General features: G+C 34.7%; 1 protein-coding gene across 2 annotated transcripts in view; it reads left to right on the forward strand.

Moving 5' to 3' along the window:
- The window catches only part of LOC103027981 (ras-specific guanine nucleotide-releasing factor RalGPS1), a 221,704-nt gene that overhangs the window by 32,836 nt on the left and 170,943 nt on the right, over positions 1 to 17,925 (forward strand). For both annotated transcript variants that reach the window (XM_007258076.4, XM_007258078.4), the window contains exons 2-4: positions 8,797 to 8,936; positions 12,382 to 12,486; positions 14,800 to 14,850. In XM_007258076.4, coding sequence (XP_007258138.3) covers positions 8,880 to 8,936; positions 12,382 to 12,486; positions 14,800 to 14,850 — 213 coding nt within the window. In that variant the 5' untranslated portion in view covers positions 8,797 to 8,879. The remainder of the gene's footprint in view (positions 1 to 8,796; positions 8,937 to 12,381; positions 12,487 to 14,799; positions 14,851 to 17,925) is intronic.

Raw genomic sequence — 17,925 nt, forward strand, 5'->3', positions numbered from 1 at the left:
TTAATTGGATGGTCATTTATCATTGGTAACTGGAAAACAGCATGAAATGAGGGTGATGCTTGTCCATTGTTCTTTTAAAAGCTTTAAACAATCAGTAATACTCATATATAGACATTTGAATAAAAGAAATGATAAAAAATTGAAAATAAGACATTTTGGGTCAATTTTCCAGACAGAGATTAAGCATATACTTTCCTTTTGATGTGAAATCTCCGTTTAAAATAATGTGTAGTTTAAGACCAGGCTTAATCTGTGCCTGGGAAAACTGTCCTATAAAGAAATATCCAAAATAACAAAGAGCTGTCTGAAAGCTGTGAAGCAGCTGGCAGTTCTTATTATTTTTTGACAGTGAAACAGCTGATTTCTTCGTGTTTGAGATACTTTTAGACACATTCCTTTCCTTTTAGACTAATATGCATCTATAGTCTTGTTTTTAAAAGTCTCAGAGAACTTCTTGGATCTGGCCATTATGCTTCACTCACTTCAAAAATCAACATTAAACCTAACTAAATTTCTGAGCTTTAAATAAATCAGATTCCTCCAAAATACATTTACTTCAGTTTTATAATAAAGATAAAAGTTTTTTTATCTTATTCTTTCAGACAAGTATAAATTGTCAGTCTATTTACAGTATGTTTGTGATATACAGTGTGAAAACTATTCAGGATATGTCATGTGGAATGCCCATAAACACTCCGGTGGCCTGTGGCCCATGCAGTGTCAGGTATGTAATGTAACTTTGACCCCAAATAGCATGAATAGAATGAATACGGCCCTATAAAAATCATTTTTTTTTCTTTCTGTTTTTGGTTTCTATCGATGTTTTTAGTCAAATTTTAAAGGGTTTTTAAACAGAATATATGGAAATTAAAAAAACAATAGCAAATGGCTACTTTGTACATAAGCAATTACATTTAGCAATAGCAAAACAACGTAAATAAAAGTTTATAAATTAATATAAAAAATATTAAGGACGCATATTTTATAATTATACATTTTTATAATTATAATTGCTTTTTCTTTTTCAAACAAATATCTTAGTAATGTCCTTAAATCCTTAATTAATTGCAACTATACATCTGAAGTTTAGTTTAATAGTTTGTCCACTAGGGGGTGGAAATTGCACTAAGTTAGCTTCATTGTATATCATTCAACATGTAAAAGTGGAATATATCCTAATGAATTACCACAACAATATGCTGTTTCTCGTTAAATAAACACATAGGAACACATGAACACATATATACCACATGTATATATGCTGCTGTTCCCTGAATTTTGCAGTTTGCTAGTCTTTTGGACATTCCCACACCAGCTAGCCAGCTATTTGCACACACTGTGATGTAGCACTGATACTGAATTAATTAATTCATATGTTTTCAGATGTTTTCCTCAGTTCTGTGAATCTGTGTGTGATTCCATTCATTAGCATCATGGAAGTCACAGAGCCCTATGTGAAGCAACACACTGTATATATTGGATAGCTCAGAGGCATTGCTTTTTTGCTTTAATTCCCACTTTTCTGACCCTTTGTCTGATGTGGAGTATGATGTGGGGTGGATAGCCAGTCCCTGGAGGGCTTTGCTTATTGCACAGAAAATATTGAAACCGCAAAAGAAGAGGGGCTGAGGCATTCTCTGTTTTTAAACAGAGACTACCTGTTTTTTTTTTACCTGTTTCAAATGATCATTTACCACCTGTTCTATGATCATTAAAGGACCATTAAGGATTATATTGTCTGTAGAAACTCAATATAACAGGATGTATCAAGATGTATCATCAGATATTATTAAGAAATCATACTTTTTGGCATGAGTTTAAGCACTAGCAGCTCATGACTGCAGAGCTTCAGTCATTTTTTTATTTGAACTCTGCAGTATGTCATAGTAATCTGTGTGGGTTATAGCCTCTGAATGTACCCATCACCATTCTCTCAGTCCCATTTCCGCACTCAGGGTTGCCAGGTATATACAAAAGCATCAAACAGTGTGCAGCTGCCATGAAAACAAGCGAGCTGGCTATTTTTCTGCTGAACAGGTAAGCACTGAGCTTCATTAAGGTTGCTAAACATATCAGGGTAATTTATTACCACCACTACTGTAGTAGAGATGTGCATTTTGGAAATTGAAATTAAGGGTGTGCCATATTGTATCATACACAATAATATTGCCAACATTTTGGGATATGTTGCCATATTACCCACCCCTATTATCACATCAGGGTGTTACTTCCCTTTTTTCTGTTTTTAGCAAAAGAAAAATCACATTGTTCTCCTTTCCCATTATATGTTTACTAGAGACAGATTATATATGTCCAATATCATTCATTTTACTTTAATCCTGGATAAATGGAGATACCTGGAGTGCATTTATTTAGTATTATAAGTATCATGACATTCTGGATCATTGACTTCTGTTACAAATCTGATAAAAGTCTTGTATTTTTTAATATATCAGTTAAGGCTGTGCAATATCATATCATATGCAATAATAGAATATATAGTGTATTCTTGATATATATATATTTTTTTATAGTGTTTTGTCATATCGCCAAGAGTTTCGTTATCATGGAAATACCATGAAATATTGTGATATTGTTTTAGGGCCGTATCGCCCACCCCTAATTGAAACCTATATATTCAGTCAGCGACAGAGTAAGACTTGTTGTTGCTTGCCACTGGGAGTGAATCTAGCAACCCTCAAACACCTCGACAGTGTTTGTGCTAAATGACTGCAGGAGTCCAATTTCCCCTCACTCACATACTTGACTAATTGAAGTAAAATCATATCAACTGGAATATTATACCATATTACCCATTTAAGAATTTTTTGCTTTTTATTTTATCTTTTTTAAATACTCAAAAGCTCAGGAGGGGGCAGCTCTGGGCTGCTGGTCCCGGCATGAACTAGTCATCATTGGGCGCACCCCAACCTTACAGAATGTGCTCCAGTGAGCCGTGGATGTGATCAGTCCAACCCCAAAACCTGACTGAGTTAGGGCTACTTGCATTGGGCCGATGCTGAGTAGACTGTTGTTTGGCGATGAGCACAGTTTCATAGCCCAGTGTGGGTCGTAAATGGGTCTCACGAGAGGCAGAAAACTGTAAAGGTGCAGTACTCTTTCCTCTGCATTGCAGTGAATATAAGAATCAGAATAGTACATAAAGGAAACCCCTCGCTGCAGCAAAGTCTAGTGGAGACGCGAAAAGAAAGAAAAAGCCCAACAGCTCTCTGTTACCATGGTGACGCCTGATCGCTTTCACACTTGCGGTTTCCCCCAGATGCTGTCAGACGCTCCTGTCCCATTCTCCTAAAAACAGCTTCTGTTACAGTGTTGATGTGCTGATTCTCGTTTTAATCTGCTGTGGTGTAACACATACAGTCTGTTATTGAAGTATTTAAAGAGATTTTAAAGAGAGTTGGATAGCTGTCAGAAAAAAAGGTGAAATATTAATATTGAATGGTACTGTAATGGATAAGATTAATGTGTGAATAGTGTAAACAGTTTCTGAGGAAACAAAACTAATCAAAAGTGTTCGGGTGACCAATGATATGCATGCGCTTGAACAACAGAAATAAATAAGATAAATTATATGGTATCATATTGGAGCTGGGAGGTGAATTGAATTGATTTATTGAATTTCAGTTTTAATGTGATGTTCAAAATGGGATAATCAAAATTGTATATTTTAGTAGACAGAAGCTGGCAGTGATTTATATATTTTACACTTTTCCTTAACTGAAATACAAGAGGTTTAAACCATGTTAAAAATAAAAACTGCATGTAAGGTTGAAGGAGGCTGCTTAAAAAAACCTTAAAAAAAAAAAAAAAACTAAATAAAATATATTTTTTTAAAAAGTATCATATATTTGAAGAATATTGAGATAATTATTATTTTTTTTACAATATCTGCCCAGCCATATATTTATGGAGGATGAAAAATTACATATGTATAATATATATATATATATATATATATATATATATATATGTATATGTGCACATGTAAGTAAGTACGTAAATAAATAAATAAATGCTCATAAAAAAACAGAAATAAATACATTATATATAAATAAATAAAAACATTTAGAAATACATAAATTAATAAATATACAAATGAATTAATGCAGAAACACCCCAAATAAAGGTTCATGCATGAAAAAATGGAAATAGATTCCTAATATAAGTTATATATATAGTTATATATATATTTATATATATATATATATATATATATATATATATATATATATATATATATATATATATATATATATATATATATATATATATATATACACACATATATATAACCTTTATTTGGGGTGTTTCTGCATTAATTCATTGTGTGTGTGTGTGTGTATATATATATATATGTATGTATGTATGTATGTATGTATGTTTTTATTTATATGTGCATAGGGATGTGAGTTAGGGATGCACAATATTAATATTATTAGTTTTTATGTAAAAAAACTTAAAATAAATCTGTTTTTACTTTTACCACATTTTTCACCATTGGATAAATTAAATAGCATTAATATTCTGTATAGTCTGGATTGTCAATGAAAATGCCATTGTTTGCTATAAATTATACAGCATTTTCATTTATTAAAAAAAAAAATAAAAAATTCTGAATTTAGTATGAAGCAGGTACAAGGTGTAGTATGATGTGTTAAATGATTTATCATTGCACATGATATTATTACACATCCTGTGATTAATGTATCCATACATACATGTTGCAGTTACAGTGGTGAAATAATATAAATTAGGCAGCCCTATCATCATTGCAGTGCAGTACTGCTAGATCAGGTCTCTGTTATAACTAAGAAGCTTGTAGTCTAGATGGTTTTCTAGATGTGTTTTTTTTTTCTTGCATTGATATCTATAAAAGCAAAAAACAGCAAATAGTAGAGATTCTAAGGAGATAAGCACAGTTATAGTTTAGCTCATAGTTTGCAGGGAGGTGCTGCCCTCTGCTGGTTTCACAGTGCTGCTGTGTGTCTGTTCTGATTGACTGAAGAGAGACAGTTTGTGAAAGTGAAAGGAGACTTTAGTTAATAGATAGAGATTTACCAGTCTTATAATTGTAATATCAGTTAATGCCCTTGCTATAAACAAACAAAAAAATGAGCAAATAAATAAATATATAAATTGTGATGGTTTACAAGTATTTCCACCAATTAGGATATTGATATTTTCAAATAAAATATTATGACATTGTAATTAGATTTATAACTGTTCTATTTCTTTGATGCTTACAGTAGTGCTGCTGGTATCTCCCATTGTTCTCACTTACTGTATATTTATGTATTACATTAAATATTTGTAATATTTATTTTTAAAACTTTTATTCTTTCTTCTTTTCAACATTATTTTGTAAAATACTGTTGGTTATTTATAAAAAAAAATGTAAAATCTGTAGAATTCCAGATCAACAATAAAATTAATATACCAGCAATGTAACAGTGTTATCCACATCTTACAGAGAAAAAAAAACACCTTAGAATTGTCCACTTAATGCATTAAGATCTCCAATAGAGGTCGCTGCAGCTGAGGTTTTCTATTGGATATCATTGCACTGTTGCTCTTATTCTCTCAGAGTTCTTCTCTCAGATGTTCATGGTTTGTGTGTTTCTACCTGGAGGGCACTGCTGGAAAAACCCCTGCTGTTTCATTGACAAATAAAAAAATCCTCCTCTAAACTGTATTTCCATCTCCAGTGTGTAATTCCAATAGTTAGTTGTCCCTGTGCTAATATTGAATTTTTATTATTATTTCCCCTTTTTTTTTACATTAGAACTTTTTAGTATAGTTTCTCAATTGGTATTCTGCTATACAGTGGTATTAAAAAAAGTTTGGGCACCCCTGATTTATTTAAATGATTTTCCTTTATAAATCATTGGTTGTTCGTATCAACTTGCACAACTTCAGTTAAATATATATTATCGCAGATGAACGCAGTGATATTTGGGAAGTAAAATTAATTTTGTAGGATTTACAGAGTGTGCAATAATTCTTTAAACCAAATTAGGTGGGTGCATAAATTTGGGCACCCTAACAGAAATAGTACATCAATATTTTGTATATAGATCCTCCTTTTGCAGAATGAACAGCCTCTTAATGCTTCCTATAACTTCCAATCAGAGTCTGGCTTCTGGTTGAAGGTATTTTGGATCATTCTTCTTTACAAAACATCTCCAGTTCAGTCAGGTTTGATGGTTTCTGAGCATGAACAGCCTGCTTTAAATCACAACTTAGATAATATTTCAATAATATTCAGGTCTGGGCACTGAGATGATCATTCCAGAATGTTGTATTTGTTTCTAGCTTAAAGAGTTAATGCACACTTTCTGTAAATCCTATAAATCCTATTGGCTGGATTCATCCTTCCCACTCCCGGTTGGTTCTGGGGAGTTTTCCTTTGCGTGATGGAAATAAATAGTGATTAATGCATGCTGTAATAGAGAGTAATGTCACTTTATGAAGTTTCATTAACAAGTATTTATGCGGTCGCTGTCAGAGCAAAGCAGGACAGTCTGCTGGTTTAGATTTCCAGCTTGACTTGGTGAACTTTCCTACAACAGCGAGAGGAAGGTGGTGTGAGTGGGAATGCTTGAGGATTTCCATTGTAAAAATCACATACTTTCCTATGAGTTGTCCTCTTTCCTGTATGAGAAGGACAGGCCGCATGCCGAGAGTTCCTCTGGCCGGCTGATATTCAGCATGTTTTTGTGCTTTTGCTCCACGAGAAGATCAGTGAGGTTTCTTATGCGCTCACAGTGTGTTAGCTGGGGTGTGAGGAGGTGAGATGCTGAAACAAGTATCTCTAAAACAGCAACTTTACAGGAGAGAGATAAAAAAAAAAACTTCTTAAACTGGCAGTCCAGATTATTTTGGTTCTAAACTAAAGCAGAAGCATTTCTGAGTGGAGAAGGGAAATAATATTGTGTTTAATGGTACCAGTGTGCTGAAACGACCATCCCTGCTAAGCCTAATATATTTATTCTAAAAACTGGGGTCTCTGGTCGCTTTTTGTGGGAGTTTTTCTGGCCACGTCATTCATCTTTACGTACTTACCCCACATGTACAGCCTCTAAAAGAGGATCCTGCTCAGTTTTACTGAACACCAGCGGCTGGTGGAGCAATGGAGACTTCAGAAGGGGAAACAAAGTGCGTAGTTGAAGTGAAGTTTCTCACTGAACATAACCTGGAATCAGATTCATCCGCTCTAAAAGGAGGCCGCATCACGCCCGCCCAGTTTAAAAAGATTCTTCCGCATGCTCGGTGCAATTACCCATAACTCACCAGAGAGGGCCCTCATTCCCCAAAACTTGCGGACATCAGCTTTAACTTTTAATAAAAGTCAATATAAAAAGAGTTTATTTCAGGTAATTTTGAAAATGTATATTGGTCCATTCATAAAGACATTTTGACACAGTCCAAGGGGCAGTGTGTGTGTTCAAATTATGTAAAAAAAAAAAAAAAAAGAAATCTGCAAAAATGGAGAAGCTTGTTTTTTTTTTTACCAAAGTATAATTTGATTTAAAAGTTTTTTTCTGCTTTTCTACCTTAAAACTAACTTTTGATATAGAATTGTGCATAAAATCATCTTCTCAATGCCGCCTGGCAGCTTTTTCCTGTCAGAAAAGGAAAGAAAAAGAACAGGCGTCCCTCTTAAACACTTCTCACATGCTGAATCTGCAAGGAACAAATTAAAATTCAGAGTAGTGGACAGCACCTGTGTATTATCCACTGTAATCATGGTATTTGACTGACAGATAAAACACAAACATTTCAGCCCTTAGGCGTTTCTCAGCGGTGTTCATGTTTTATCTGTCTTTTGAAAATTTACCAGTCACACAAGCAAATCTCTGACCTCTGTGAATGAAGAAAGTACAAAATATTCAAAACTGAAGATCAGGCGTATTAAAACCATGTATAAAACACAGATACAGTCTGATTAAAAAAAAAAAAAGTATGAATCGTTTTTAGGAGTTTTGTTTAATAATAAACGATAAACGATTTTCCAGCCTGTATTAGATACTAGCTATGACCCTTCTCCAACTGTGACATAACCAGCAAGCTTAGTAACTGGTGTCTTTATCAATGACATCTCTGATATCAAAAGTCAAATGATTGTCCTCTTCTATTTTCTTTTCTTTTTTGGGCAGCTGTAGTAAAGTTTAATTTAGAATCATATAAAAACAACATAGTGTGTTATTTAATGGAGCTATTTTAGGGGGCGCTGGGAAGTCCAGCGGTATAAGCACTGCCACTATGAATCTGAAGGTCGCTGGTTCAAATCCCAGATGATTTATGATGTATCGGAACTGAGTCGCTGCGCTTTCCTCCAAGTGTGCTGTGATGCTACTCGGTAATGCTGCATCAGCAGCAGTTGGAAAAGAGACGGTGTCTGACTTCACATGTATTGGACGGGGAATGTGCAAGTCTTCACCCTCCTGGTGTTGTGGCATCACTAGTGATGAACACAAATAATGGGCTTTTTGTATATAAATCCCATGTAAATAAAAACGTACGTCTGTTTTAGCATGCCATTTTCCTTACAGTTTTGTGTTTGATAATTGTGTTTGATATTTTTTTCCACTAGTTACATAACATTCAGCACTTTGGATGATGATGAGCTTGTTGTCATCAGTTCAGAATGGAGTTTTTATTTGATTTGTGTCCATTTTGCATGTTATTATAGTATAGAAACAATACATAGAAATGTCATGAAGTTAAAACATAGCCTAAAATCTTTCTTTTTCTTTCTTGTCTGTTTCTTTTCAGGAATGGATGATTGTTTATGTGTGGGGTCCGGCTAAGGGCCACCGTTGCCCTGGCGTGTGCCCCCCGTTGGCTCAGCCACCAGCATGTACCGCAGAAACGGCCTGTCGGATGGTACCAGTATCAGCTCCGCCTCCACAGAAGTATCTGTCTTCTTTGTCATTAATGCAATACAGAAACATAAAAACCCTGTGCTTTTCTGTGAGATTCTCCCTTTGTAAGTTTGTAATGTGTAATTAAAAAGCTTTCTTTTTCCATAGTCACAGCACAGCAACAAATTAATGTGAAAAGAGAGCAGAGAAGTTTATTTACTGTTCACATTTCTGCTTCAAATAACTTTAAATGATCAATTCTGATCAATGAACCATTAAAAACAATCAATCTGACCTACTGTCTGCAAATAGTTCCCAGCGCCATTATGTCCCATGTAAATGCATAGAAAACATTTTTGACAATTTGAGCAAATCAAATTTTAGTATGGAAAGTTTTTCAAAATGTATGTCTTGTTGATATCTTCCAAAATACATAATTTAATTTAAAAAAAAGTTAAAGACACACTTTTTATTTGTGTATACATCAATATTTTATCTTTTTTTAACTGTTTAACTCATAGACTGTGTATAGCTGGACAGAGTCCCAGAGTCTCTCAAAAATAAAGCCACCACAGGTCGGGCGCCCCCTGCTGTTCGATTGCAGAAAGTTGTGTAACCCCACCCATCCCCTTAGGTTTCAATGGCAAAACAGAACAACTTTCCATCACGTTTTTTTCCAATATACTGTAAATCTACCTCCATTATTTAAATGCAGCAGCTAGTTTAACCTCTGCTTATATTGTCAAATTTTTATATCACCACAGAATTTGTTTTTTAAAATGTTATTCAGCTCTATTCAAAAAAGGTGTGGTAATTGTAAAAGAGCTGGTTATGGGAGGGGCCAGTAACCGACCATCAGCTCTGCTCTGCAGCCTGTGACCTCGAGGCAGCCCTCAGGGGGGGGGTTATTTAAATGAGTAGACTGTCTCTCCACAGTCTTTCTTCCTCCTCTGGTCTCTACTACGCAGTCTCGGGTATCAGGATCGCCAACATGGCGAAAGTTTTTGGCTTCATTTTTTAATTGAATGAATGGGAACGGCGACACAGCGTCCATCTTTTTTTACAGTCTCTGGTTTAACTGTTGAAACTACTGATCACTTAAACAGAACCCAACAATGTTAAACAGTACATATGAAGTAAAGTAAAGGTCTCAGTCAATAGCATGCTGAGACAAAAAAAAATCTGTTTCCTTCTTTATGTTAAGGATAAGATATACATACATTGCTTGAGGCAGTGAATAATTACATATTTTATACAGTAAAAATCAGAGGATCATAAACCCTTTCATCATTTACCTTATTGTTTCAGGTTAGCTATTATTGGTTTAACAAAATATTATGGGTGTAACTTTTGTTTGTGTATTGATCCGCCAGATAGCTCTGTATTTGTGTCCCATAAATTATGGGATTGCATTTATAAGCCATATGTTCCCTTTTCACTTACTGTATCTTTGTGGGTGTAGTTGTTTTCACTTTCTGCTTTCCTCACTAACAAGCAGGTTCCTTCCCTTTCCACTTCTTTCATTTTTAATTGGTTCCCACCTTTTCATCTGCAGTTTTTGTCCAGTTCTAATCCACATATCTATTCACTTTATTATTTGTTAAGAAAAAAAAAACTCCTTGTCCCGTTAATATTTCAAAATTATCTTTAAGCCATCAGATTCATCATCTTTTGTATTTCACAGCATATACTGTATAACTGGGACTCAAACAGAACCTGAACCTATTCTCTAACCCCAGCTCTTACCACAAACACTAACTCAAACATGTAGAACTAAACCATTTACATATGTCTTACGGCTCTCAGAAGGTAAAAAACTACAAGAACATAAATGCAAACAGACTTTCTTTACAGCGCTTTCCGCTGCTGTGCCACCAGTCTCGTGCATGACTACACCTGGCTGTTTTTGCTCACATACTATGATGTATAGTTTATAGTTTAGCAGTAGAGCGTAGTCTCTCTAACAAGGGCTTCAGCTTGAAAGACCTGCAGTGGTGGTGATGATGTAGTCACTCTGGCATCCACCCGACCTTTCCAACCCCTCCACTCAATTTACCTCTCATTACACGACTCCTAAAAAGCGTGCACGAGCAGCTGAAGGCTTTATTGTGCCTTTCTCCCCGAGTACAACACGGTGACCATAATTAACACTGGACAGAGTGCTGCACCCCTCAAACACTGGCTTGTGGGTCACATTCCTGTATTTAGATGTGGCTCCACCAGAGACTAGTCCAACTGCAATTAAGCTGTCTTTTACTGGCATGAGGTTTATCAATGGTTTAAAGTTAGGAGTTTTTGGAGAGATCTTGCCAACCGTGGAGTTCTCTCATGAGTTCTCATCAGTGATCCAACATGTCAAAATACAGCTCTGGAAAAAATTAAGAGACAACTTCAGTTTCTGAATCAGTTTCTCTGATTTTGCTATTTATAGATATATGTATTGAGTAAAATGAAAATTGTTGTTTTATTCTATAAACTACAGACACTATTTCTCCCAAATTCCAAATAAACATATTGCCATTTAGAGCGTTTATTTGCAGAAAATGAGAAATGGCTGAAATAACAAAAAAAGATGCAGATCTTTCAGACCTCAAATAATGCAAAGAAAACAAGTTCACAGTAAAACATGCATCTTGGCATGTTCTCCTCCACCAGTCTTACACACTGCTTTTGAATAACTTTATACCAATGCTGGTGCAAAAAATTAAGAAGTTCAGCTTGGTTTGATGGCTTTTGATCATCCATCTTCCTCTTGATTATATTTAATAGGTTTTTTCATTTGGTGAAATGAATATATATATATATATAGATAAAAATTTAATGTGTAATATGAATAATATAAATATAGTTGCTTCACTTTACACTGAAATTAGAGTTTTAATTTAGAGTTTAATTTCAATATAGTGACTTAGAAATGGGGCCAATCTAAGCAATTTTAATGAATATTTTTAAAGAGTACTTTACCTTTGGAGGATCCGATCCAGTTCAGATCTTTATTATTATTTTGGCATCCTTTATGCACCATTAAAAGAGCTATTGCAGTAAGGGGCAACTAATTAGACACTGTTCATTTGTGACTTTTTTTTGCTGAACAGAACAACACAAAACATGTTTATTTGAACTAATAAGCGTGGTGAAGCTACTGGTTATCTGTCCAAATGAGATTAAAGATGGGCTTTTAATTCTAATAGCTTTCTATTCCCCTGTAAATAGTACAACAGTTATATTGTGTACATTTCAACAGCAGTCTTGTTCAAAATGCGATGCAACGGTGACAATGTAATATTAATATGGTCATTTAAAAAGATGATTAAAATCCTTCTTTTTCTATTAATTCTTTGTGTTTTCTGCAATGTTTTGATGAAGTTCCTACTAAACTAAATAAATAAAGATGAACATAAAGACACATATTTAAACATTGAAAGAATGTTTCTTGACTTTTTAAGAGACTTTTGTAAATTTTGATTTGCTTTCTTCTCTCTTTTCCTTTTTGTAGGGTAGCAGCAGCTTGCTGTCGCTGGACGGGCCGAGTGGCGAATGTGCCAAAAGCTATGATGCGGTTGTGTTTGATGTGCTAAAGGTGACACCAGAGGAGTTTGCGGTGAGTAAAGGCCTCGGCATACTTCCAGCAAAACAAATTTCGTGAGCTTTACTTGAAGTCAAGCATGCTTTCGTGAGATTTTGAGCTGGCATACTGTCTGCGGCTTCGCTTTGCCTGTCTCGTATGCTCCACACAACCGCAGGTGGTGCTGTGACATTAGTAAAGTTAAGTTTCATGACTACCGGAAAACTCTCACCCTTCGCGCTCTGTCTAGACAAGCTCCGGTATGTATCTCTCAATGAAGAGTCATAAAGGTGACTGTACCGCTTTACCTGCTCAGCGAGCCTCTTATCGAAATCATCCATGTTTGTTTTCACGCCTCTTTTTTAACGACCAATCACAGGCTTTGTCGCGTTGTGTGTTCGGCCGTGGAGTTCGCCCAGCTTCCATGTGCACGACATGCCGAATGAAGCCCCTGCGCGACGTCCGCGGCTGTTCGTTTTCTCTGCAATTACGTCACATTGTTCGCTGAAGCCACGCGAACGTCGTCTCTGCATGAAGTATACCAAGAGCAACATCTTGTTAGAAACTTATTTTGCTTTGTGAAACCCACACTATTTTTCCAGTCTGCGGTTTAGCTCACAACCCAGCTTTCTCTCTAGTTTTTAAGTCAAGTCAAGCAGTTTTATTATCAATACTGCATATTGCTGCTGTCCAATGAAAAACACTTATCTCCAAAACAGCAACTTGAAGTTATGTTACTCTTCTTCCCAAAGTTACAACAAGTAGAGCAAGATAAAAATATAAATATAAATGAATGAGAGACACTAAATGGTTACAGATATAGACATACGTGAGACAAGAGACAAGACAATAGTGCGATAGTGATGGGGGGATTAAAGAGGGAACGACAGTCCCATTTTAAACAGAACCCGTATAAACATTAGTGGAAAAATATAGAGGAATAAAAGCTTAAGGCTGGTAAAGTGAAATTCTGGCTATTTTGGTTGCTAATCTGGGTTGCCAGGTCAAGCGAAACATCTCCCAAAGTGTGCTTATAACCAACCCACCAGGTGGGGCCAATGGGCCTGAGTGCTGACCTTATAATCAAGAGATTATAAAGTTTGGTACTTGCCATTTATATCCAGAATTAGATTATTGCATAATTGGCCTCAATTTCTCTAGAACATCATTAAACACGATACTGGAGAAAAAGGCTCTCTAATAAAACCGACAGTGTGCTTATCTGTTCTCATTGTGTAAGTGAGGGAATCATGTTCTAGGCTTAACTCTTCCAGTGTTAATGACACCATGTGATATTTGGAGGTTTACTGAAGTGGATGGGAGCTGCAAGTGATTAAAATAATTAGAAAAACTTCCATTCAGCTAAGATTTTTAAGTCGCAAAAGGTGTAAAGGAGTTTAATATTTAAATATATACAGAGGTGGGTAGTAGCTCTCTAATCAGGTCATTTTTGTGTTTTAGTGATCATTTTTTGGTGACAATGCTTTTAGTATTAAATTGTGCTGAGAAAAGTGTGTACACATAAATTACATAAAATGTATTTTTTTTCTTTGAGTAATAGTTTTATTTATTGTTTTGTACCCAAGTGTATAAGTGTTTAGTACACAATTACAAAAAAGTTTTTTTTTTTTTTTAGATTTTCTTTGAGTAATAGCTCTAGGTTTTTATTTTATTTTATTTTTTTTACCCAAAGTGTACGTTTTATACACAATTACAAAAATGTTCATTTTTTTGTTGTAGTAGTAGTAGTAGTAGTAGTAGTAGTTTTAGTTTTTTTTTTTATGTTGCCCAAAGTGTGTTTTATACCTGATTACAAAAAAGGCCTTTTTTAAGTAATAGTTTAATTTTCTTTTTAACAAAACGATTGACCTTATTTAAGTCACTCATAATAATTGTAAAAAGTTTGATATATACAGTAAATATATTTTAAAGTTATTTTAATAACTTGTTAATAATGAATGATTGAATTAATTTGCTATAATTCATTCATTTATTAGCCAACACAGCATCTTTTAGACCTGTTTCATGATATTTCCTACAAGCTTGTTGTTCATTGGACGGGTGATGTAATGCACACCATCACCACAAAATCTCTGCTGAGCTTCACGTTGGATTTAGATGGATTTAGAGATGGTTGATTGGTTTAGAAATTTCACATCTAAGACACCTCATCATCATGTCTGGCCTAGTAAGACTAAATAACCTCTCAAAGGCTGTTAGAGAACATGCAGATTAATTGAGTTACACAGCTGGAACTCCTATCTCAGACCCTCTGAAAATAAACCTGTTGTCATGATTATTCCTGCAGATACTAAATGATAAAGCTGAGTTCTTCCCTTTGTTTTACAGAGTCAGATTACACTGATGGATGCACCTGTGTTTAAAGCCATTCAGCCAGAGGTAAGTGCTCTGAAAATGGAGAAGTCTTTTTTAAAAATATATATGCGCATATATTGATGTACACTATTGATATATTTTGATGTTTTGTCTCACCAAAATACTTTTGAAATTCCACTATTATAAATAAAGGAGCTAAAAAATATTTTATAAAGTATATTTTTTGTAAAGAAAGACATGTTGGTGTACAGTTGATGACTGTTGGCCATCATTTGCTTCACATTTTATTATCTCTCCTCTATTTTAATGTCAATCAATGTAAAAGGGACCAATATTGTACCATGCCAACCAAATATTATTGGACCATTTGAACATTTTCAGTAGACTATCAAGCTCAGTTCTTAGACATTCAAAAATGTACCCTACCCAAAAAATAAAATGGATCAAATGGATCAAAAACGGAAACTCATGTAGCAGCGGGATTCTCGACCACAAACTTTCACCACAGCATTCGCCTACCAATCCAAAGTACTAACTTCACAGCTGAAGCAAAAACTGCACACACTCCAACTACCTAATCTGCTCAGACTCAAAGTCCTGCCTTCAAGCTTTGGAATCATTAAAAGAGACCATCCCATTATTTCTGAAATACTTGCAAAAGTCAGCATTCTGCATAAACACAGATACCAGATAGCTTTCTGCTGGATCCCAGGCTCTGTGGGTTTCTCAATCCCACCTTTGGACACATTTTACGTTTTAAAGTCCTTCATCAAATCCAAATGGCAGGAAGAGTGGGACCACGAGATTAGCAATAAACTGCATGAAATTTAATAGCGAATGACGATATACCATCTTGTCAACCGTGCAACATCCTGCTAATGATGAAACACATCTTCATCAACTGTCCTGCTTATAACCAGATAAGACAATCTTACTACCAAGAAAAAAACATAAAATATATTAAAAAAAAAAAAAAAAAAAAAAAAACACCAGGGAATATCTTAAAGTTCTTATCGCATCTTAATCTCAAACATCTAATTTAATACATATGTGGCAAAATATATTTCCCTTATCATGCTAGAACCTTTGAACAACTTTGCTCTGTCTGGACATATAAAACCAAGTTTATGCCACAAATAGCCAAATATGTGCTGAAGGGGCAGTAAAACCCCAACAGCCAACCAACCAACCATTTTCAGTACAGCAGTAAGATTAACATATGGTGGTTGTGTCGATTAGTGGTTCCTTTCTGTCTGTTAGTGTTTTTTTTTTTGGATTCTGCCTAATATATTAAAATAAATAAATTAATAATATTCCCTATGTATATAAGCCCATTGAACATATCCCATTTTACACACTTACATTGAATTTACATTTATTCATTTGTAAGTTTTTTCCCCCCCTTTCAAATAGTTTTCTATTCATGTTTCTATTTATGTTGAGATCCTTTTACTGTACATGTTAACTTCAGTAAACTCTTTATCATCCTTCAGACCTTAAATTCATGAACTTCCCTTCAGCACGTATAAACTGAGTGAGATTTGTTGGGGAAAGGAAAGCAGGATGCCTCGCCCGCTGAAGTGCTTGGCAGTTCTTCCATTATGCGATATGGAATGTGGAAAGAATTATGGAAAGATGAATAGCTATTTGATCATTTTGGGATTCTCTCTTTGGTTAATCTTTCTGGGCATGAGAAACATCACGAAGCTCTGAAAGCAGAGATATATCCAGTCCAGGAAATATCTACCTCATGCATATCTTGTCTTCTCTAGACAGTGTTATCAATGGACATCTGTTGGAAATTGAATGATTTGAAGCATGTTATTTTACATCATTTATCTGATTATTAGGAATACATTGTGATTTATTGAAGTTTTATATATATATATATAATACTAAACAGGTGTAATGTGAATCATTCAGAAACGCTTATAATAGAAAACACAAATCAGACACATACACCCTCTAAACATACAGTAAATATTCTTAATATCCTTAATATTCTGAAGGATGAACAGGCCTGACAGCCCTCCATCACAAGGCAATCCAGCAATACGTCTGTAGGGCTGCAACGATTAGTCTATATAATCGACAATGTCGATTATTTGAATTTGTTGATTACAAATTTCATTGTCGACTAATCGTTCATTTGTAACTGTAGCACAAACACAACAGATTACATATTTAGTTACTAAATATTAGTACTCTCTTTATTTAAACAACATCTAGACAATTAAATGCTTTGTAAATCTCATGTTCAGCTGTTTCTATCATTTGTAGAGATAAAGGACATGGCAGAAATAATCGTTGACTAATCGACTAATTGAAAAAATTAACATCAGACTAGTTGACGACCAAAATAATCATTATTTGCAGCCCTAATGTCTTGAGTCTTGTATTACAGTTGTGATTCACAGATCTTTAGGATTTACTGACATTCTGAAATAAATAATTGAGATACCAACCCATATGATGTTTTCACACCTGTAGTTTGATTCTCTGGTCCAAATCTGATGATACATTTGTTTAATTGGAGCATTTTCCTTTTTGGTTTGGTTTGTTTTCACACAGGCAAAAACCTACATATACCAAAATGCACCCCAACCAACCATGTGTACGTGTTTTCTTCTCTGATTGGTTGGAGCTGTGTGACGATGGAGCAAGAAAGCAAAATCTGAACTCTTAAAAACTTTATGAATATGAACTTGTTTTCTTTGCATTATTTGAGGTCTGAAATCTCTGTGTCTTTTTTTTTGTTTGTTATTATTTTAGCCATTTCTCATTTTCACATAAATGCTTCAAATAACAATAATTTACTTTTGGAATTTGGGAGAAATGTTGTCCGTTGTTTATAGAGTAAAACTAAAGTTTTCATTTTACTCAAACATATGCCTTTAAATAGCAAAAATCAGAGAACCTGATTCAGAAACTGAAGTGGTCTCTTAATTTAATTTTAATTCTCCAGAGCTGTACTGTATATGTTTATATTAAGACTTCCAAACCATCATGTGCAGTAAGATATAAACAGCTGCTGCTCTGTAACTGGAAAAGCTACAGTGTTCCTCATTGGTGTGTACTGGATTTTAAATAATGCTCACCATTTAAAACCATAGTTGGTTTTGGAGATGCATGTTCCAT

This window comes from Astyanax mexicanus, chromosome 1 (assembly GCF_023375975.1).
Source record: "Astyanax mexicanus isolate ESR-SI-001 chromosome 1, AstMex3_surface, whole genome shotgun sequence".
Taxonomy (NCBI): domain Eukaryota; kingdom Metazoa; phylum Chordata; class Actinopteri; order Characiformes; family Acestrorhamphidae; genus Astyanax; species Astyanax mexicanus.